The following is a 22,709-nucleotide window of genomic DNA, read 5'->3' on the forward strand; positions in this document are numbered from 1 at the left end:
TCTCTTCAAGAATTCAGTGAGTTTTTCTTGCTATTTGTTTTGCTATTGCCCTCATCTTTTGACTGGACTCTGAAAGAGGTCATCAAGATACACCCAACTATTATTCAAATCAATAAATATCCGAGACCTCATCATTGTATGCTTACTTTTCTGCTAGGAATACATTTAGCAGTAAGACTGTAAGGTATTTACCACCAGGGCGCAGCTTTGCACTCATAAGAGATTTGTGTTTCAGAGAGGCCAGAAATTGTGACTTGCGAATAGTCACTTGCTGTTTGGCTGAAGTAGCCACATTCCTTCAAGATGCAACTTCTGAAGCTGCCTTTATAGTCCAGAAATAACATTTTAGGTATCCTTGATAAAAATTACACAGCTTCCAAACATGCTGATTGCAGCTCCCATTTTATGTCCCTGGGATTTGTAAAATGTAATTAATCCATTTAGATAGTGGGGTTGTAGAATGTGAATGCATTTTATTTATCTAGGTTAGAATATTTTGGTCTGTTGTTACCTTTGCACCCAAGACTGATCAGCTGTTTAACAAGGAAATATTTTTCTTCCAGTCCATTTTAAACATGTTGTTCCATAAATATTATCAGCGTTCAGTATCAGCTGAAAATAACTACTCTCATTTTGATGTAGACCAGAGCTTAAGAGGTAAAATTGCTTAACTGTCTTATTTACACACTGTGATCTCTGCTGAGTTACTCAGAGCACTTTCTGTACAAAATGCATTATTCAGAATGCAGTCTGTGCTCTTGACTTGCAGATTTCACATACATTATATTGCTTCACTTTTTTTACTTCCGTATTCCATATTTGTTTTCTTCAAAAAAATCCTCTCTTCAAAACTTCTTCACCCTTACCAAAGGTGGTCTACAAAGCACGGATCAGCGAGAAGGACTGAGACAGCATGAATACACTTTGAGATGATAAAACTCCCTCTGCTGTCCTTTCCAAGTCATTGAACAGTAAAGGCATCAATAACAGTTTTGCTCATCTTTGTGCCTTTCTGGTGGCTTACAGCAGTTGAAAGCACCCTCTGTAAGTCAGAGCAGAAGCAAAAACGGGTATGCTGTACTACTTTCTTTACATGGCAGATTGCTAGGAAAGTACTGTGTTAAGAGTGAAACAAAGTTATAAAAATCCCTTTGGAAGAAGGAAAAGGCAGGTGGTACTACTCCTTGGAGTGTGCAGTGTACTGCATCAAGCTGTCCTTGGCGTCTGTGATTGCTGTCTGCTCGTTAGGAGAACAGGCATTGCTTCTGGATGTTACAGATGGGAGGAATGAAGATCCTGGACTTTCTGCAGTACCTGCTCTCACTCAAAAATGCAGTTGTAGTACTCTTACTAGGTAATAATAGTTATAAAGAACTTCATTGATTAATTGAGGCCCTAACTAATCATAAAGCTACATGAAGTTCTATCAGCAGATGCTAAGAAACGTGAAATTCCTGTGACTGTAACTTCCCCTAGGAATGCCCCAGCCAGGCAGTGCCTGCATTGCACCACTCTTCTCTTCTATTGCATAACAGGCCACCAGCATCCTGCTGTGATCTGCTCCAGCTGTTGGAGATTGTCACTGTGCTGAAAATCCACTTCCTTGCTCCCCAGTGATTCAGATACTGCTCTGGGGAAGTGCTGGTGCTTCAGCTGGTTCTTACCCACACTTTGCCTTTTATACAGCGCTCTGTCACTGCATTGCAGTTTTGAGTTTCTCTTTTATTCAGTCTTTCAATAACAGGTGGTAACAGAACTGTCTTTAATCATTGATGTATAGAGTAGGTAGCCTCAGGAATAATCTTCACATGTCTCTTTTTTAGCAGTCCCCAAGTGCTGGCTTGCTCCAGTGACCAAGGACATGGGATTCTTTTGAAATACTTCTCCTAAAATATATCTTTCCTGCAGTCATGTTTAGAAATGTAGAAACTTTCCATGTTATCTGAGATGGAGAAAGAGGAAAAACATTCCTTGAATTGGTTTAAAGCTAAGAAGAGGTTTAGCTTGAGCTTCAAGAGAGACTTCCATTACTTTCCTCAGCTGATTGGCTATCTAAACTTATTTCTTTCTATCAGAACCTTAAAGCTGCTTAAAATATTTTTACAGGTGCTTAAGATGTTATGCAGTTAAATTGCGCACAGTAATTCACCTTCAGTTGCAGTCATTTTCTCTCACATAATAAGGCTGTCATAAATCGTGCCTAACAAAATAAATAAATCTCTCAGTCCTCACCATGCACCATGATTAAATTTCAGTCCTTTAAAATAAAGATGAATGCATTTAGTAACTGCAAATAACTAGAACTGCCATCCTTAAAAATATGGCCTCCTTGTATAGAATCTGAACTAGAGAAATGCATTTACTTTTAACAATGTGAACATTAATCATCTGGCAGAAGCAGCATACAGTGCACATAAAAGTTGACCATGGAGTGGAGCTGTATTCAACACCTCCAGGGACCAGAAAGAGAAGCATACAAAAGGAAGAGAGAAATAGAATGCAGCTTCATGAGATAGGAAAGCACTCATGATATGTGCACACTGCTGACAGCCATTCTGTGCTCATGAGAATCTTTTGCAACACAAGTGTTTAATTATTTGCATTAGTTTGGCATTTTATTTTATTTTATTTTATTTTATTTTATTTTATTTTTTTAAGTGGTCTCCCCAGAGGAGGGCCCCAAACATGATCTGAGGGCTGGAGCAGCTCTCCTGTGAAGAAAGGTTGAGGGAACTGAGCTTGTTTAGCTTGGGGAAGAGAAGGCTCTGCGGAAACCTGATTGTGGCCTGCCACTATTTGAAGGGAGCATACAAAAAAGAGGGGGAGCAGCTGTTTACGAAGGTCAACAGTGATAGGACAAGGGGGAATGGTTTTGAACTGAGACAGGGGAGGTTCAGGTTGGATATTAGGAAGAAATTTTTCAGCCAGAGGGTGGTGAGGCACTGGAACAGGTTGCCCAAGGAGGCTGTGGATGCCCCAACCCTGCAGGCATTCGAGGCCAGGCTGGATGTGGCTCTGGGCAGCCTGGGCTGCTGGTTGGTGACCTGCACACAGCAGGGGGTTGGAGCTGGATGAGTGCTGTGCTCCTTTTCAACCCAGGCCATTCTATGATTCTGTGAATTTCTTTGACCTACGTGCTTATAAGAGGAGCAGCAGTGTAGGCTATTTGCTATACAGTCAAGGAAGTCATACAGTAAGAAAACACGTATTAGCTGTAGAGCTCTATAACAGCAAATCAGGCTCCAACTGTAGCTGATGCTCACTATTCTGGAATGTGATCCATCTTGGTTCCTGATGCACAGCAGTGAGCAGGACAGAGCCCTTGGTGGTGCAGAGGACACTAGAATGGCAGCAGCCAGTGGCTGGAAAAAAAGAAACTGGTCTAGTACCAGACCTCAAGATTGGTGGCCCTGCCTGTGGCAAGGGGTTGGAACTAGATGATCATTGTGGTCTTTTTCAACCCAGTCCATTCTGTGATTCTACGTAATGCAAACACCAGTGCAATTTCATTTTCATGTCTTTCTTTCCACTAGGATCATAAGGCTTCTCAGTTAGCCTTGTGTGGAATCAGGTATTTTTGGCAATCCATTTGCATGAGAGATAGATCAACACTCTGTGTTGTGTTGTTCTCCATGTGCAATTAAATTGTTACTTTTAGAGGACCCTGAAATCTTTTTTTAACAAAATGCTTGTGACATTTTATCTGGAGATTTTCTGGGCATAAAGTGTTTTGTTGTTTTTTTTTTATTTTTCTCCTGGTCATACTTTAAAATGTTTATCTAAGACAGAAAATCTGTAGTATTTGGTTTCCATTTTGTCATTTTGTGAATGATGAAGTCTTGTGTGGTGGACAATCACAGACCAAAAAAATCCCGTTCTTTCAGAATACTAAAAGTACTCTTGATTTAAAGCTAAAACCTATTGGCTCTGTGGTTAGGATAAAAAAACATGATGGTCTTTTATGTCCTCTTCAAATGAGCAGATTTCATGAAGCTAAAAAATTTATTAGACTGCAACTGAAAGGAAGTAGGAAATCCCAAGAGAAGAGCATAGTTCTCAGGTCCACTCTTTAGAGTGCAGTAAAGTGGATGTAGAAGATTACGTGATCTGAGTAATAATACACATTTTGAGATGTAAATGACTGCCAGAAGTGATGATAGAAGTAAATCAGCCTTGCTGTATTTAACAGCTATTTTACTAGACTAAACATGTTCACAGTTGCCTTTCTCCAAAAGGAACAGTGCTTTCTGAAGGTGAATGAAATCTTAAAATACAGATCTTCAGGAGGTACAAAAGATGTGCTTCTTAAAGGAATTGGCATATTTACACATTTGCATTTAAAATTTGGGTCCAAAACTCACTGTGAGATGTCTGTATCTTTCCAGCAGTGATCACAATATCTACTAAAACCTGCATTCAGAGCACTGTCAGCAACAAATCTTGTTGCAGGGTTTTCTGATGTGCAGTGAAAGCTGCCCCATTATTGACTTCCAAGCCCTCACTATTGCAAACGCTTGTGGATACCAACTGTACACACATGGACGACATTTCTCATTCGGGGCAGCTGTTAACTTGCATATATGCCCTCAGACATGGGCTGAAACCAATCTGTTTCTTGTTTGTTTTATTTTGTTTTGAATTGTTGCTTTAAAAAAGAGCATTTCACTCCACAGTAAAACACATAGCATGTGATGTCCTTTTAATATGGTAGGTAATTAAGTGTACAACTAACCACACAAGTTAAAAATATAACTGGTTTTATTTTAATCAAAACTGATAGTTCTTTGTTTTTCTTGTCCCAGTTTAATTCTAAGAACGATATGCAGTGTGTCTGAAGTGCAACTTCAGAAAAAGTATCTTTACAATTTGAGTCAGGCTTCTCTGTGGATCAGTATAGGTACAGCCAAGCTAAATTCAGTCTCTGTACTGACTGGCAAACATATTTATCTTTCTGTTAAAAAAAAAAAAGAGAGAAAAAAAAGAAATCATTTTTGATGGTCCTATTTCAATATTTTTTTATGTGTACGATGAAACAGAGTCACAGAGCTTGCTGGAACAGGAATCAACAGCACCTATAGCAATCCACACTATAAATTAAGTTCCAAATATCTACAAATATTGTGGTTGTACCTCTGTTACAAATGTGGGGAGCTTCTATGTCACAGCCTGATTGGATAGGAAAAGCTGAAATTTGTCAGCATACAATTGCTGTTATAAGTCTTTATCCTTGCATGGTGTGTTGTATATAGTGTGTGCTGTCATCATTGCTGTACTGGTAACTCTATGGAAAGACCTGGAAATGTGACAAGAAAAGCTTTTTTTGTACTTAGATAAGGTTGCTAAAAGTTGCCATGTTGAGAGTTTTCTTTCTCTGAAGACAACCCATGACACCACAGTTGTGGTATATAATGGAAGTAGACAAAGGGAAATTAATACACTGCAGTTTAACTTTTTCTCCCAAGTTTTCACATGATAGCATCTCTCCCTCGCAGTTAACACAAAACCATTCCAAGAACTCCGTCACTCAGTGATTTAATACCCTTCCGTAGTAGGTGATGTAGTCTTGAGCCTTTCCTTGATCTCAGCTTTGACAGGTTTAATCATTTCCAGAGTATAATCAAGAGAGACCGCATATATAGACACCCACCTCTACCTGGTGGCATTAGTGAAGCACAATTTTGCCTGTTTGCCATGTCAAATGCTTGAGAATAGCTTGCACACTCCTTATATCCATTTAAGCATTAACAGAATGTTCATGTATTGATTTTAGAGTGTCTTAAACCACTCACATGAATTACAGTATGAGCATTGGAGCATTTGTGAGTCGTCCAAATGGGCATTGATCTTACATAATGACCTTGCTTCCACAAGGATCGTTCTCTTTTTCCTTTCCTTCTGTTTTTCTCTCTGGTTTGCCTTCCCAGTGTGTAATGTATTACATTAAGCTTCAGTCTCCTGTCTTCCAATGTGCCTTAAACATTTTTGTTGAAATAAAACAAAGTTACATTCCACACGCTTGCCCTGAATTAAGCATTAAAGTCATAATAGCATTATTTCTCATTCAAATCAATGTAAATGAGAACATAGGCAGGTCAAGGGAGTTTTCTTTATCACAGAATCACAGAATTGTAGGGGTTGGAAGGGACCTCCAGAGATCATCGAGTCCAACCCCCCTGCCAAAGCAGGTTCCCTACACCAGGTAGCACAGGTCGGCATCCAGGCAGGTCTTGAACGTCTCCAGAGAAGGAGACTCCACCACCTCCCTGGGCAGCCTGTTCCAGTGCTCCGTCACCTCACTGTAAAGAAGTTCTTGTGCATGTTTGTGCGGAACTTCCTATGCTGCAGTTTCCAGCCGTTTCCCCTCGTCCTGTCTCCACTCACCACTGAAAAGAGTCCGGCCTCACCATTCTGCCCCCCACACCTTAGATATTTATAGACCTGGATCAGGTCCCCTCTCAGTCTCCTTTTCTCAAGGCTGAACAGACCCAGTTCACTCAGCCTTTCCTCATAGCAGAGATGCTCCAGGCCCCTCACCATCTTTGTGGCCCTCCGCTGGACTCTTTCCAAGAGATCCCTGTCTGTTTTGTACTGGGGAGCCCAGAACTGGATGCAGTACTCCAGATGAGGCCTTACCAGGGCAGAGTAGAGAGGAAGGATCACCTCCCTCGACCTGCTGGCCACGCTCTTTTTAATGCACCCCAGGATGCCATTGGCCCTCTTGGCCACAAGGGCACACTGCTGGCTCATGGCCAACCTGTCATCCACCAGGACACCCAGGTCCCTCTCCGCGGAGCTCCCCTCCAGCAGGTCATCCCCCAACCTGTACTGGTGCATGCAATTATTCCTCCCCAGATGCAAGACTCTACACTTGCTTTTGTTAAACCTCATCCGTTTTTTTTCTGCCCAGCTCTCCAGCCTATCCAGGTCTTGCTGAATGGCAGCACAGCCTTCAGGTGTGTCAGCCAATCCTCCCAACTTCGTATCATCGGCAAACTTGCTGAGGGTGACCACTATCCCCTCATCAAGGTCACTGATGAAGATGTTGAACAAGACCGGACCCAGCACAGACCCCTGAGGAACACTGCTGGTTACAGGCCTCCAACCAGACTCTGCACCACCAACAATGACCCTCTGTGCTCTGCCAGTCAGCCAGTTCTCAACCCACCTCACTGTCCACTCATCTATCCCACACTTCCTCAGCTTTGTTATAAGGACGTCATGGGGGACAGTATCAAATGCCTTGCTGAAATCAAGGTAGACTACATCCACTGCTCTTCTTCTGTGAGTATATAAACAGCCTGAATGGGAACGGACTGCAGACCCTCAGCCCATACTAAATACAGGATACTTTCTCTTTTGAGGTTTAGCAAAACTCAGCACTTCATTGTTGCATCTTTAAGTATCCTGCAAAAGGTCCGCAGCATGAATCTCAGTTTCTAGAGCACTACAGAATAAATGCAGCAGGTTTCTCCGGACTCCTCAGGCTTCACACAAGCGTGTTGGGGAGGGACGGGTGCCCCACTCCAGCTGGGTGTCGCTGCTTGCTGCCATTCCTTAGGGTGGGCTGAGGTGGCCTTTCTGCCTCCTGCGAGGTCTTGTTGCTGCTTTCTGTAGTCTCCTGGTAGCGCTACTGAGTGCCTACACAAATATGTGCTCATTGGCAAAAAAGCAGCATGGATATGCTTTATTAAAAATGCTGGAAGTCCACTAAGTGGCCAAGATGATAGAACTTAAGCTGTGGCCTGAAGTGCAGTGTGAGATTATTGCTGATTCCTCGCGCAGTTTGTGCTCGTGTAAACGATTCCTGGCTCACAGAAGAGCAGAAATGCTGCAGTTACTTTGGCATTTTTTTCCTGCAACTTCCTGTATTGTGTGATCTGAGGGCTGTCTTTGTGTTATTGGTCAAATTCACATTTAATTGCAAAGGTAAAATGTTGACTTAGGTTAGTGCAAAAGGCAACGCAGAATTTCACGTACAAAATTACAGGCCTTTGTTAAAAATCAGACTCCCCCAAGCACAGCTCTGGTCACTGGGCACTGAATGGGACTGCCACCACTTCTTCCTGCTCTTATTCAAAGACTGAGAAGTTCATAGGAAGATTTAGAAAGATCTTTCATTCTGCATGTTCACTGCAGGATGTAAGTAAGTTAAAAACATGTCCAGGCAGGGACATGAGCCAAATTAAACCCAATTAATTTACTATAGTGCTCACACGTTTATTTAAATCTGCCTTTCTGTATTACTGTCATCAGGAAGAAACTGCCTTGAAGTAAGTCTATTTTTCTTTGGTCAAATAAAGCATCTTTCTTTCTGAATTACAGTAGCCACACTGTATCCACTGAAGGCTGTGTCAAAGAGAGCTTAAATTTGCATCTCCATTTCAGTAGTTCTGTTTTGCTTTTCTTCTTATCTTTCCACATGTAGACACAGCATCACAGCCGACAGAAGTGAACCCAAAGGGGCTGACCTTGACAGTGTGATGTAAACCCTGTCTGTGCTGTCTAGCGCCTGGTGCTGCCTGTTCTTTTTGCCTTGGCTGAATCACAGGGATGTGTGTTGTAACAGGAGCTGGTATGGATCATTTATAACTAACTGGGACTGCTTTCGTACACGTAAGACCAGAGGCAGCATGATAGGTACATTTATTAAAACTCAGAAAACAGAATTTACTTTTTTTTCCTTTTTTTTCCTTTTTTTTTTTTAATTCAAGGTTTTATGGAGCTATATTTATTTCATGGGCTGCTGTGCCCATGTATTTTCAGATACTTATGTCCACAACAAGGCACGTGCAGGCCTGAATGCACCTGTTCTTTCCTTTCTTCTTAGAATGATAGTGTCCAATTGCAATAGAAGTATCTATTCAACTTCTTAAGTCAGAGTTAAGAACACGCAGAAAAGACGGGAATATGAGAGCAAGCAAGCGAGACGTGCTGATCAGCTTGGTATCATAGAATCACAGAATCCTTAGCATTGGAAGGGACCTTTAAAGGTCCAACTTCCCTTCAATGCACAGGGACACCACAGCTAGATCAGTTTGCCCAGGGCCTGATCCAGCCTTGCCTTGGAAGTGTCTGAGGATGGGACAACAGCCAGATCACTGGGCAGCCTGTTCCAGTGCCTCCCTACCCTTACTTTGAAAGACTTTTTCATTATACTTAACCTAAATCTACCCTCTTCAAGTTTGAAGCCATTTCCCCTTGTTCTATCTCCTCAGACCCTACTTGAATTTACCATGTAAATCTTGAAAGGATTCCGTTGGTTTTAAGGAGCATTTTATAGTCTTTTTCTTTACCTTGAGGAAAGAGGAAAAGAGACAAAATCCCAGATTTTGCAAAAGAAACAACTGCCCACTACGCTTCTGTGACATAAATTATGCCTTTGGTTTAAAAATGCACTGTGGCACTATCTAGTTTTTAGTGTACATTCCCTACTTGTACTGCTCTTGGAAGAACAGCAGGCTACTTTCATGGACTACATAGGAACTCATGGCTGTAGCACAAGGAGCTTTTCTAGTAGATCTATCTAAAGTATAATCCTTTGAGAATCGCTTATTCTTTTGCCATTTCTGTTAAGGAAATAGGAATAGAAGGAGATATTTAATTCTGAAAAGCCAAAAGACTACAGTAATTTATTTTAAATTTAGGTAAAAGTACTTTTTGCCTTTGTAGATGAGTATCTTGGATCTCTGCACATCAGAATTCTTTTTAACTGTTGCTTTCAATTAGAAATAGTAAGGTTGAAGAGGCAACTCCATTTAAAATATACAGGTAGAGAAAACAATTCTTTTCAACTAAGCAAGTAGGAAAAGTCTGAATGTTGCATTGGAAGTTTCACATGTACAGTGGAATCCCCAGTGTATGTTTTAATTGGCATTTAATATCTAAGCTCCTCTGAGTGAAATCCCAGTTGCTTGTGAAAAGCTGCTGTTTAACAACTACCTGGTGGTCTTAAGGTAGAAGGTCAAAGTCCATTACTGAGAAAATAATTAAGGGTTTGGTCCTCAACTTGGCTAATTTGATCCAGTTCCTCTGAAGTTAATGGAGTTTAACTGATTTACATGAGCTGGTAAGTTACCTTTAGCTCCTTGGTTTGTGAGTAAAATAATTTTCTTCCTTCCTGAAAGCAGAACTTCAGTTATTAGCTAAGAAGATCTTCGTAATCTTTTAAGAAATGTTCCACAATGGGATATCACAAAGAAACTGAATGGTATTATTCAACTACAGGTGCCTCCCAAGAGGGAGGGACAGAGATAAAAGTGAAGGTGTGTTGACTTTAAGGTGCCTGTAGGGTGAACTTTTCACGCCTTTGACGAGTTGAATAACACAGTGCAGGATGGACAGGGCTGCTGCTCCTAATCATCCATGTGTACCTTATGTAGATGGATTGCCATTGTGCTGTTGTTATATGCACTGCCCTCATACAAACTAAATGCAGGTAATGTCTGTGTACAGTTCCTCCAATATCAACTGGAAAAACAAAGTTTCATGGAAGATCAGACTGGGTGTTCCAAGATGCTGCACTATGTTATTCCAAACATCACAATACTTAACGTCTCATTTGCTGAATAATACTTGAGTTCTTAATAATGTATGGGATTACCATAAATCCACTAACGGGTAGTATCTGTGAGAGCTGCTGAACGAATTGAAGAGTGGGATAATTCGAATGTAAGCATGCATTAGGAAGGGATTTAAGGGAAAAAAAACTGTCTCAGTGTTTTCTGCTGCACTTTGATGGAAGTAGATTTTTGTTTGGTAGGAAGCATTCAGAGTTATGTTCTTAACAGTGGTAGCCAGATCTAGTATGAGAAGGTATGGTTTTATAATCAAAGAAATTTCTCTGTTCTCTTTGCCCTACATTTAATAAATGTGAACAGACTTAACTCTCCCATATCCAAATTACCCAACAGTAATTTACAAATAACAACTAACTGAAAATGCTTTCTGATGAAAAATTACAGCCTTGTTTAATTTTGATGTATTCAGCATGTTCCAACATGAACAAAGTGATTGCTGTAGATAGAGATGACAAATAGCAGTCTGGTAATGAGGGTAATTAGCTGGTGTCCAGGATAGAGGGCAACTTAAGCCATTTAAAGTGCGACCTGTTCTCAGCAGTAGGAGTGTTGACCCCACTGCAGATCTTCTTTACCTCTCCTGCACTCTATGAAGACACCACTCAAAGAAAAGCATATCGTGTGTGTTGTTTTCCCAGATGGGTAATGGCCAGGACAAGCCCTATCCCTGTCCCCCTGTATGAAGGGGACAGTGTGAATTTTGGTGTTTCAGCTTTCCCTTGATTGCCTGAGTCCAAGTTTTCTGTAGATCAGTTATTATATAAAATAAAATGAAGGAAATTCAGAGTACAATCAAAGATAGTTGAATAACAAAGCTGGGAACTTGTTTCCACATTTTATTCTTTTTAGTCCTACCAAAATAACATGTCTATACTATTTTGGCTAATGCATCTTCAGCAGAAAAAATTAAATTAGATTTAAAGCTTTTAAAGTTTGGATCAAGAGAACACACTAACTGCCATATCATAATCTGCATTTATAGCACAGGAAGATAGAAAATGAGCTTGTAACTGAATCAGATTGAAGAATCCCGGAGACAGTTCACAGAGCTCCATAATACCGTTTTTTGGGAAACACTGATAATTCGGATACAGGAGGTGCAAAAGATGATCTTCTCCAACTGCAAACATGTAATTTATAAAACTGCAAGATTTTCTTACAAAGACTCGAAGAGGGAAAAAAGCATAAATGTGTAGTATACTGTTCTGGGAAACTGTAGGAAAATCTGATCTAACTGAAACACGGAGATTTTCTGCACACGTTGTTCCAAGTGATGTTGCTCAATGACCAAGAAGGTCATCACAATTCACAATTTCACAGTTGTCAAATAATGTTCAATAGATTTCTTCAGATATTGACATTTCACAATTATCAAGTAGTGTTTAATAGATTTCTTCAGATTTTTCTATTAAAATAAGTATTTTTTACTTATTAGTTGTCTCATAGCAAGATAAAGCTGGGACTACAACCTGCGGGCTGCACTCTTCCCTGCTTCTATCAGTGCGGCACAGACTTGCCCACCTGCATGTGCCACGGAATGGCTGTGCAGATCCTTACTGCTCATGTCCCTTTGGTAAACTCTTCTGCTACATTTTTTCAGGATTTCAAAAGTCTTAACTTCTAACAGATGGATATTGTGTAAGTCTAAAGGATTTTATCTGGGAAAGAAAATACTGAATTCTTGTTCAGTAGACTTGGACAGTATGATCTGCCAGGGCCCACTGGCCCAATGCACAGATGGAGTCATCATTATGAAATTCAGTCAGTATGACAGAAGTTTCAGATAGAAGCAATTGACAACATCTATTTCTTTTCAATTCTGACTCTGTTAGAAGGTCAAACAAGCTTATGTAATCCATGAATAGCAGAAGAATACTGTTGCAAAAATTTTATAGCGTATCATTAAAATTAATCAGTCCATATTAGTTTCTCAGGCCCATTCTGCAAGAAATCAGTGTTTGTCAAGATCCTGTGTTTCTGGTGATAGCAGGGAGAAGGAAAATACCTGAATAATGGTTAAAAAATTGCTTCTTTAAAAGATAATGCTCTGACTTTCTACTATGACAGCTTAATAGCCTCTAACTGATGCAATAGAAAGCAGTCACAGGCTTACAGCAAAGACACACACACAGACAAAATACTACATAGTGCAGAAAGCAGTCCTCTTAGAAAAAAAAGGAAGAAGAATATCATCAAACATTAGCACTTAAATATCAACGCTCTTGTTGTTGTTTCAGATTCCTATTTGTTCCTTAAATGTCACAGTCTTTGCTTGGAGTGGTGTTTTCACAGCACCGTGTGTGTGTGTGTCTGCAGCCCCATAGTGACTCCACCTTCTGTCTGATGCAAACAGACCCACAGTGTTTCTGGACGGATTTAATTTTCGGAGTAATAGTCTCTTCTTCTTAGAGATCTGGTAGAATTAACTGTATGGTCCTAATAATTATGTTTTATTACATACCATATTCAGGGAACAGTTTTCTGTACCACTTTGGTTACTTCGGCTTGTTTTAAGGGTTCCTCCCACCTCTGGAGACCTTGTGGAGTTTTCTCCTCAGAGATGAAGTTTTATTGAATCCAAAAGACTTTTTGCATCGAGTTTCAGAACTTTCTGGTACAGTGCTCTTCATTTCAGGGTGCCCTGACTTCCCTTTCTCTTGCTATCTATCATTGCTATCATAAATACTAGGATATTGTTCACACTGGTGGAGTCCACCTTTTCAGGGTGATAGTAACTAACACTAGAGGCAGCTCTCACAGCACTGCTATCGGGTCAGTGCAGGTCTTTTTAGTCTCATGTGACCTAAAGCTAACTCTCACCCTCTATCTGTGTCAGCCTGGCTGATCACAATGGTTGCGGTTGGGCCATTCAGCAGCATCCTGCCAGATGCTTAACTGGAAAGGCTCTGGGAGGTGTGAACTCTCTCTTTGGCTACATACTCCTTTAAAAATATCATCAGCTTCTGGAGTTTTCATCAACAAATCTCTTTGAGCACTGTCTTAATTACACACTGTTCCTCTTTTTGTTTCATTTGAATGCAAATCCTCTTCCTGAAGGTGGAAATGTCCAAAGCCCTCACTTCTGCAGATCAGGGTTCAGATTTCAGGAATCAAAAGAAAACAGATGTGCCAAGCCTAGAAGAAATTAGGGTGCATAAAATGCCTTTGAATTGTAATGTATCGTGGGCAACATAATGTGCTGTGTCCTACAATAATATGTCAGCTATTAATTGGATACTGCAGTTTTCATATATTGGAAAGAAAAGGATCTGTCCTGTATACTGAAGTAATCTTCAAATACTTTGAAAGAAACCAGGTATATTCATAACCATTCTTACTGAGCCCTCAAAAGGAGCTCTTCTGATAAAGATGCAGTGCTGGCAACAGATCTGCTTCAGGACGAAGTAGGTCAGTAAGAAATTGCTAAGTCAATACTTGAAATAATTGAACAGTTTAAACCAGAGGACAATAATTGAAAGATTCAGCCTTCTAAATCTTTGTACAGTAAGAGTGTCAGCATGACTGAAATGACAAAGGCTGTTCCTGGGAGATCCTCCTTCCTGAGACATGAATCAGGAAGCGTATCTCCCAAAAGAGAGCTGGAGATTTGAAAGGGATTTTCTTAATGAATGTCGGTATAAACAGATGGCTTTGTTTCCTGCCCTCACACATACCTGAGGCACCCTGAGGTTTGTATGGATTTTTAATGGAGAGGTGGTGCTTATAGTTTTGGCCAGGCAGGTCTGTTTTCTACCCTTTTTTTTAAACTTGGATATCATTTGGGTTTCTAAGTGCACTGGTAATACATATGTCAGGAAGAAAGTTGAAAAGAATAATAATATATATATACTAACATAATTTAGTTTTCTTGGGTTTGGTTGCCACATTTATGGATATACATGTAGTCCAACATTTTTCTTACTGTCTCTGTATTATGCCATGTACAGCATGTTACAGCTAATCTGGGCTTCAGAGGGAGAAACAGTAATGAGTTCAAATGGAAAGCAGTTCCTCTGCTTTTTGATGAGCGTTTAACGTGCCGCTGCACTGGTCTCACTGCTCAAACCGGTGAACTTTGTTCCAGCAGGCAGTGAGAAACTGAGCGTGGTGGGCTCCAGATCAGAAAATCTCCCCCGAAGATTCAGAATCAGTTACAAACCATGAAGAGTAAGTATCCTTTCTGTTTACTGAGAGCATAGAAATGTATAGTATATAAATGCATAGAAAGCATTATTCCTGTAGCATCTTGGCAGTTAAAAACAAGGACAACATACAACAGCCAATTAGGGAACCTGTTCATTTCGGAGCGCTGCTAACAACTCATGGCCACATGCTACATTTCTTTATACACTTCAGTGGCATCCTGGCCTTTCTACTAGATTCGTACCAGAGAGGCACAATCAAACGTTTTAACTAGTTTGCGTGGCCCAGAGGGCTGCTCTTCTCAGTGTACTGGGCTGAATCTTCCTGCATTTTGGTAACTAGCCATTAACAAATGATTACAACAGACGAACTAGTGCAGTAAATGTCTTAGATATTAATACCATAAGACAGATAACAGTGTTTAAAACATAAATCTTTTAAACTAAAATAAAATATGTTACCAAAATTATATCCAACGTTCATTTTCCATAACAAATGGAAGGAAAAAAACCTTTCCTGTGAAAGTAATTCCCTTCTCAAACTTAAACATATCAGGTTCTAATAGTGGGAAAATAACATGTGCTGCTAGCATATTGTGATTATACTCAATTACTGCTTTTTTCTCCATTTTCCAAACCGTTGTAAAAAGAAATTTGCTCTATTTTTGTCAGCACTGCAGGCAGACTAGTCTAAGCGAATTCATTTTCACTGATTTTCACAGTCATCCGTAAACAAGATTTATTAAAACAATTAAGCATTTTGTAATTTGTGCAGCATTTAACTCAGAATTTGGAGGTGTCAGAAGTACTAATATACTTAGAATTGATTTGTCTTTAAATTAGGAAGGACTTGCAGATATTGCTACTTCCTAATGGAATCATCATCAATTCTTAACCATTGAGTTCGTGCTTATTTTTGGAGAGTGCGTAATTGAGGGAAGAACTGTGACATTGCTCTGGGGAGAAAAGCAACCTGATACAGTCAGCATGCACGGAAATGCCACACTCAAATTACGTCTTGCATTTTTCTGTGCTAATCAAGAATTTCCTTGTTAGAGTGCAAAAGTTAGAAAGGATGCTGTCCAGAAGTGCTGGGCTGCCACCGCTGGGCTCAGGGCATTGAAGTTTGTGGAACTGTTTGATCAAATGTTGGCTGACATCACAGCCTTGTAACACTTTTCCTGTTAATAAATCCCTCATTCTTACACACTTGTTACTGCTGTTCTAAACCTACCACATGAATTGTACCCTTCTGCCAGGAGAGCAGTGCTCACTTCATGTCTTCCCATCTAAGCAAGGAGGAGCACGCAGATCTCTCTGCTGCTGAGCCACACTGTCTGCCCTCTGCAGAGGGTTTCTCCTCTCCTGTAGATAAGAGGGAAGCCACACCGGTCCCTCTTTTCAATACAGGAGGCTGCAGGGATGAAAAAGCAGCAAGATGCATCAGCCCAGTCGGTGTGTGCTGCAGAGGAGTACCAGGCATGCAGGGAATAGGAACAAGGGCTCAATTTCCCCCCACACCCTGGCAGCCTCCTGCATCTCTCTTAGCAGCTACAGATCTCAGCTGCATTTTGAATCTGTGCCTCTGATGAGTTCTTGCAGCATCACAGCTTTGCTCCATCTCTTCTGTCTGCCTGGAGTGACAGTCTGTCCTTGGGCAGAGCTGTGCTTTGGTCAGTGGGAGGTTCATTTAGTTTGATTTTCTTGGGATTTGATTTTTTTTCCCTTTTACTCTGTTACGTCATTTGCTGTATATAAATCAACCTAATATCAACTAGAATAACTAATGATGGGTTCTATGGGTTCTCTGAAAAAAAACCTGCTTTTAGAGTGACATAATTGGTATGAAACTATTCTCTCCGAAGTAATGCAGTAACAAAGTAAGGCAACTGTTGCTAATTCCTCCTTGTATGTATTCAGCTCCCAAAGCATCTTCCTTAGCAGTGCTGTTGGATTTCTTTTTTACCTCCCAGTAGCATTTGCATCATTATCTTCCTTTCTACCCTTCTATGACCATCTTGCATTTTTCTGTCTTTCTGTGACTCCCTGCATCATGTTGTTTTGGATTCAAGTTTATCAGTAATTAAAATGTCTGCAACAGTTACACTGATTTTAGGCAAATTGATAACATAATTCTAGAAAGTCAAACAACTGTCTTCTTTGCATTTCTGTAATGGACATGCAAGTAAAGAATAATCTTGGTGAATTTCTATTTATGAAGTAAGAGCCGAAGTAATAGCTGAGATTGTTCCATCAGCAGTGATTGTCCTCATCATGAAATCTCCATTGCTGAAGAACAGAGGAAGCTGTACGGTTTTTAAAAATTCATTTCTAAACATATAGAGCAGAAGTGCTGAAAGGCACTCAGAACCACATGGAGCAATTGCTTCCCTGCTGAAAAAAATATTGGCTGCTTTACTACTCATTATTTTACAGATTGCTTTATAATCATGGTTAAGAGAATTGGACCTGGTGCATAATGTATATTCTTTAATGCTGTAATTGCTTCCTGTTGATTTTCACTCTACTGTCTATTCAGCCTCTTGCATTGAATTGACTATTTTTGTGAGCAACCTCATCTGATCAGTAGGTTTCCCTGAAAATCTGGGTGGGATCATTGTCTGATGTCACTGAACTGCCTCTCCTCGAGTATCCAGGTAATCCTGGTGTATGCACATATGAAATATACTGAGTAGTTTTTAAACTCATATATTTTACATTACTGAGCATAGCAAAGTAAAATTCAGTGTAGTATTTTACACTGTTTAAGAATACAGGGAAATTTCACTCATTCTTGTAATAAGAGGGTTTGGAGCTGCTTTATACAGTGTTTGATATAACAGTGATGTTTGTTTATTATGTTTCCTTGATCAGCATTCAGACCTTTATAAGCACACGTGATGAATTTGAATGTCAGTGCAGAGTGACGGGGTCCAGTGCTGTCCCTTTCGGTCTCCCCTGTTGTGCCAGCTGGGGTCACACCTCAGGGATGGCCCTAGAACAAGCTCAAGCCCACATGGCATCAGTGCCCCACCTGAAGAAGGCTCACCCATTAACTTCCAGCTGCCTCTTTTAACTTCACTTACTCTAATTCGTTGGGTTTGGGTTTTTTTTCAACGTTATTGGACAGTATTATGTTTAATTTTAAGGGTTTGATAGCATGGAACAGCTATCAACATGGTGATGGAACAGCTTGTACTGGATGTCATCTCCAGACAACTGGAAGAAAAGGAGGTTATCAGGAGTAGTCAGCACGGGTTCACAAGGGGGAGGTCGTGCTTGACCAACCTGGTAGCCTTCTATGATGTTGTCTCTGGCTGGGTGGATGGGGGGAGAGCAGTGGATGTAGTCTACCTTGATTTCAGCAAGGCATTTGATACTGTCCCCCATGACGTCCTTATAACAAAGCTGAGGAAGTGTGGGATAGATGAGTGGACAGTGAGGTGGGTTGAGAACTGGCTGACTGGCAGAGCACAGAGGGTCGTTGGTGGTGGTGCAGAGTCCGGTTGGAGGCCTGTAAGCAGCGGTGTTCCTCAGGGGTCTGTGCTGGGTCCGGTCTTGTTCAACATCTTCATCAGTGACCTTGATGAGGGGATAATGGCCACCCTCAGCAAGTTTGCCGATGATACGAAGTTGGGAGGATTGGCTGACACACCTGAAGGCTGTGCTGCCATTCAGCAAGACCTGGATAGGCTGGAGAGCTGGGCAGAAAGAAACCGGATGAGGTTTAACAAAAGCAAGTGTAGAGTCTTGCATCTGGGGAGGAATAATTGCATGCACCAGTACAGGTTGGGGGATGACCTGCTGGAGGGGAGCTCTGCGGAAAGGGACCTGGGTGTCCTGGTGGACGACAGGTTGGCCATGAGCCAGCAGTGTGCCCTTGTGGCCAAAAGGCCAATGGCATCCTGGGGTGCATTAAAAAGAGCGTGGCCAGCAGGTCGAGGGAGGTGATCCTCCCCCTCTGCTCTGCCCTGGTAAGACCTCATCTGGAGTACTGCGTCCAGTTCTGGGCTCCCCAGTACAAAAAAGACAGGGATCTCTTGGAAAGAGTCCAGCGGAGGGCCACGAAGATGGTGAAGGGCCTGGAGCATCTCTGCTATGAGGAAAGGCTGAGTGAACTGGGTCTGTTCAGCCTTGAGAAAAGGAGACTGAGAGGGGACCTGATCCAGGTCTATAAATATCTAAGGTGTGGGGGGCAGAATGGCGAGGCCGGACTCTTTTCAGTGGTGAGTGGAGACAGGACAAGGGGAAACGGCTGGAAACTGCAGCATAGGAAGTTCCGCACAAACATGCGCAAGAACTTCTTTACAGTGAGGTGACGGAGCACTGGAACAGGCTGCCCAGGGAGGTGGTGGAGTCTCCTTCTCTGGAGACGTTCAAGACCTGCCTGGATGCCGACCTGTGCTACCTGGTGTAGGGAACCTGCTTTGGCAGGGGGGTTGGACTCGATGATCTCTGGAGGTCCCTTCCAACCCCTACAATTCTGTGATTCTGTGATTCTGTGATACCATAAAAGAAGAAGGCAACTTAAGGTAGAAAAATTATGATGGTAAATTATATTTGTGACAATTCCGATTCTCCTCGTGAGACCTACAGAAAAGCCCACTGAAACCAGCACAAGTAACCCCATCAGTTTTCCTGGCACTTGATCTTATGCCAACTTTAATAAAGAGCAGCCTGTGCACTGGTGAGCTGCGTTTATGGGTAGGCTTTCCCAGAGCTGTGCAGTGCAGGCACTGACCTACTGCAGCCCAGAGCGCCGGGCAAACACGACGCTGTGCACAGGTGCTGTGTCAGAGCACGGGCAACGCAGCAGCGTGCACTTCATACCATAGCATTCCTCATTACTGAGGAAAGTTAATTTCAGATTGTTGTCAGGCAGTATATTAAGATGCATATAGAAAACCTCTTTTTTTCCACTTACGTTCGCATGTTGCTGATTATTAGCTCTGAAGTTAGATTGTGATTCCATAGACTACTTCTGTGCATTATTAAGTAAAAATTGCCATAATCAATCTCAAAAATTCTATCAAAACATAAGAGCTGTGATTTCATAATAAATCTTTCTGTTGCTGCCACTTGATTGTAACAGTGCCATCTGAACTTTATGTGGAGGGTTAAAAAAATAACGAGATGCACATGCAACACAGGTGAAAATTTATGGTGGTTTCAAAGCCATCATTCTAGAATTCTAGCACATCTGTCCCAAAAAACCCTTCAGTTCCACATCAAGGCTTTAAGGACTCTCTGCTGGCTAGAGAAAGAACCTGCAGCCAAGATGGATATTCAGAGTTGCTCAGTGTTTTTAAATTGTGAACAAAATTACTAGCTTTCCCTCATTGTATCTTAGAATGCGTATTTTTATTTTTAAAATAGTCACACCATATGTGTAGCAGAGACATTACTACATTGGATATATGAAATGCCAGTTTATTTGCATAAGAGCTCCTCCTTAATGATTGCTATATGTGAAAATTAGGACAGCACTTACTTTTGCATAAGCTAGAAAAGGTGTGCCTGTGCTACAGATTGACTAAATAGTGAACCCAGCAGGAGAAGCACACTTTATTTCTGCTGGAAAACAAATAGATGCTCCCCTGCTACAAGTTTCCTTTCTCCAGTAATGTTATAATGCATAAAAACTTTACTATTTTAACCCTGCCATAAAAAGTCATCTTTGAGTGGACAAGGTCTGTGAAGCTAAGTCCTCTTGCTCTGCAGTGAGATACACATAGCTGTTTTTAGAGCATACTTGAATTATAAGAGCACAGCCTCTGCCCATTTTCCATCCCTCTTTTCCATTGTCTTCAAAATAGGAATGCAGCAGAAGTTAGGGGAATATTTGTACCAATTATTTTATTGCCAAGCATGGTTCTTGTTTTCCTGTGTCAGCTATACTCAAAGCAACACAACTTAGGATTCTGAGTATAATTTAAAATTCAGATTTGCTAAGAAGTATTACGGTGAGAACCTCAAAAATGTCAAGAAAATGACTCAATTTAAATGTAAGATTTAAAGTTGGAGCCCACTATTCCTCAGATTTCCTGTATTGATTTTAGTTCTACCAGAAAAATGTATTTCATGCTATTTTGGTTCTTATCTCTGATACAAAAATGGAAAAACTAGTTCTGGGGGTGGGAGAAAAAAATGAAAAATGTGGATAAGCTCTAAGAACCTTAACAGTGCTACTGAATTTTGGGTTGAGCCCGCTTCAGGTTGGGAGCTACCATGCAGGTCACTATTCCATTTACAGTAATTGTCTGCTCCCTGAAAGGAAGTGGTTTTCTGGTGCCAGAAATTGCACTCCTTCAGAAATTGAGCGTGTGTGGGTTCGGCTCCTGGCAAGGACAATTTTTGGCATTCAGATAGTGTGGTGCCCTAGAAATAACTACGATAGACAGAACGAATGAGTGAGGTTAGCACGCTAGTCACAGTTATGATACTGAGTCATGTATACATTTATTTCACTGTTGATTGCTAAAGGCAGTGCAAGAGTTTGAGGCTGGGTCACGTTGCACAAAGGACATCTGCAGTGCTGCTCCGAGAGCTGTGCTATCTTGTCAAAATAAGGGTGCTAAAAGGACAATGTTCCAACCTTAAAAACACATACAGTGGTAGTGCTGTGCTTTCTAATTACAGGAAATTAATTTGACTCTTAGTTTGTATTGGATTACATTAAAAAGAAGTTGTTTATAAACTTTGTAGTGCTGGTGTCTCTAAAGCTGAGTTACAAGCTTCTCAAACAGGGACAGTCTTTTCTGTGTGCTTTGGAAACCATCTAGTGAACAGGTTGCGTTCAAAGTGAAGGTGATAAAAATAGGATGAAGAAGGTTCCAGAAATTCCACTGGGGAAGGTGTTTGCAAGGATTAAAAAAACTCTAATGCTTCTCCAATAGAGTGCAGATGTGCCAGTGCTTGCTTTGGTGGGGTTTGTGAAGACTGGCAAAATGCTGGTTTGATAATGACTTGCAATGGTTCCATGGAGTTTCACTGCAGCTCATAGGAAGAATTGTTATCTAACCACAGTACTTTGGAGCACCTGTGATGGAGGCTGGCAATGTGAATATTGATTATTGTTAGCCAGTGCAGATTCTTGTTTGAAACAGTCTGTTTGGATAAGAAGGAAAAATTATGTAATAACAATGTTTTTCACAGCTGAAACACTGGCTGTTAGTGCAGCATTCATTTTCTGTGTCTTTTGGAGCAGTTACTTCTTTTCCTTTCTCTGCTCAAAAGCATTTTCAATCTGTTGTTATTACTTATCCTAATACCAGGAGAAGTGTTGTCAGAGCAATTAGGAGTCCTGAGCCATTTCAGAGGCTCATTGCATTTAGTTTAGTGATGTCTTCTGCAAGAGTTTACCATCCACCCACAGTTTAGTATCCACTAAAAGTTAGTGGAAGAAATGGAACTACTCACAGAGAAGAGAAACCTGAGGGCAAGGGAAGCATTGTGTGATTCTCTGTGCAGCTGTTCTGGTGAGATGAGGTTTCTTGAAGCTCTAAATATTTGGTGCATACTTTGAGAAGCAGTCTCTGAGAGAGCATTGCTGCCTCACACATTGGTACTTGCGTGCAGACGACGTGCCACAGCCTTTCTGTGTCAAAGTCTTGCTGCAGTGCAGTCTACATGCTAGTGCTGTTGCCTTTCAGCCTGGTTTTCAAGATGTTTTTTGCTCACTGCTCAGTTCTTTCTGGAGCCTTCCACTGTAATCCTGCTTTCAGTCAATACAGTAGAATTGGGAAAGCCTTGCAGTGCAGAAATCTGCACTGGTGTTGAGTCCTCGCATGACTTCCAGTCAGTTGATCTCTTACACCTCCTGTCTCCTTGCAACCAGAACTCTGTTGCTTCTGCAAATTAATCTACTAGCACGCGACTCATTTTAGACAAAGAACCGACTTTATTTTCAGCAGAACTCCTGGCACACCGTGAACAAGCCCATCTGCTGCTGGGTGCCCGCTGCATGCGCATCCCTGCCCCAGGTGTCAGC

The 22,709-nt window shown here is 41.2% G+C and overlaps 1 protein-coding gene and 1 long non-coding RNA gene across 6 annotated transcripts in view; one reads left to right on the forward strand and one right to left on the reverse strand.

The window, feature by feature from the left end:
* LOC125700968 (uncharacterized) overlaps positions 1–22,709 on the forward strand; it is a 192,548-nt gene that overhangs the window by 129,408 nt on the left and 40,431 nt on the right. For both annotated transcript variants that reach the window (XR_007380115.1, XR_007380116.1), the window contains exon 8: positions 14,665–14,744. This is a non-coding gene — a long non-coding RNA (uncharacterized LOC125700968). The remainder of the gene's footprint in view (positions 1–14,664; positions 14,745–22,709) is intronic.
* The window catches only part of SHISA9 (shisa family member 9), a 160,980-nt gene that overhangs the window by 73,022 nt on the left and 65,249 nt on the right, over positions 1–22,709 (reverse strand). For 3 of the 4 annotated variants that reach the window (XM_048962348.1, XM_048962347.1, XM_048962345.1), the window contains one exon: positions 7,065–18,420. The exons of the other annotated variant lie outside the window; for it this stretch is intronic. In XM_048962348.1, coding sequence (XP_048818305.1) covers positions 17,864–18,420 — 557 coding nt within the window. In that variant the 3' untranslated portion in view covers positions 7,065–17,863. Of the gene's footprint in view, positions 1–7,064; positions 18,421–22,709 lie in introns of those variants that run through there. 4 annotated transcript variants of the gene reach the window in all.

The sequence above is a fragment of the Lagopus muta genome, chromosome 15 (genome assembly GCF_023343835.1).
Source record: "Lagopus muta isolate bLagMut1 chromosome 15, bLagMut1 primary, whole genome shotgun sequence".
NCBI classification, from domain to species: domain Eukaryota; kingdom Metazoa; phylum Chordata; class Aves; order Galliformes; family Phasianidae; genus Lagopus; species Lagopus muta.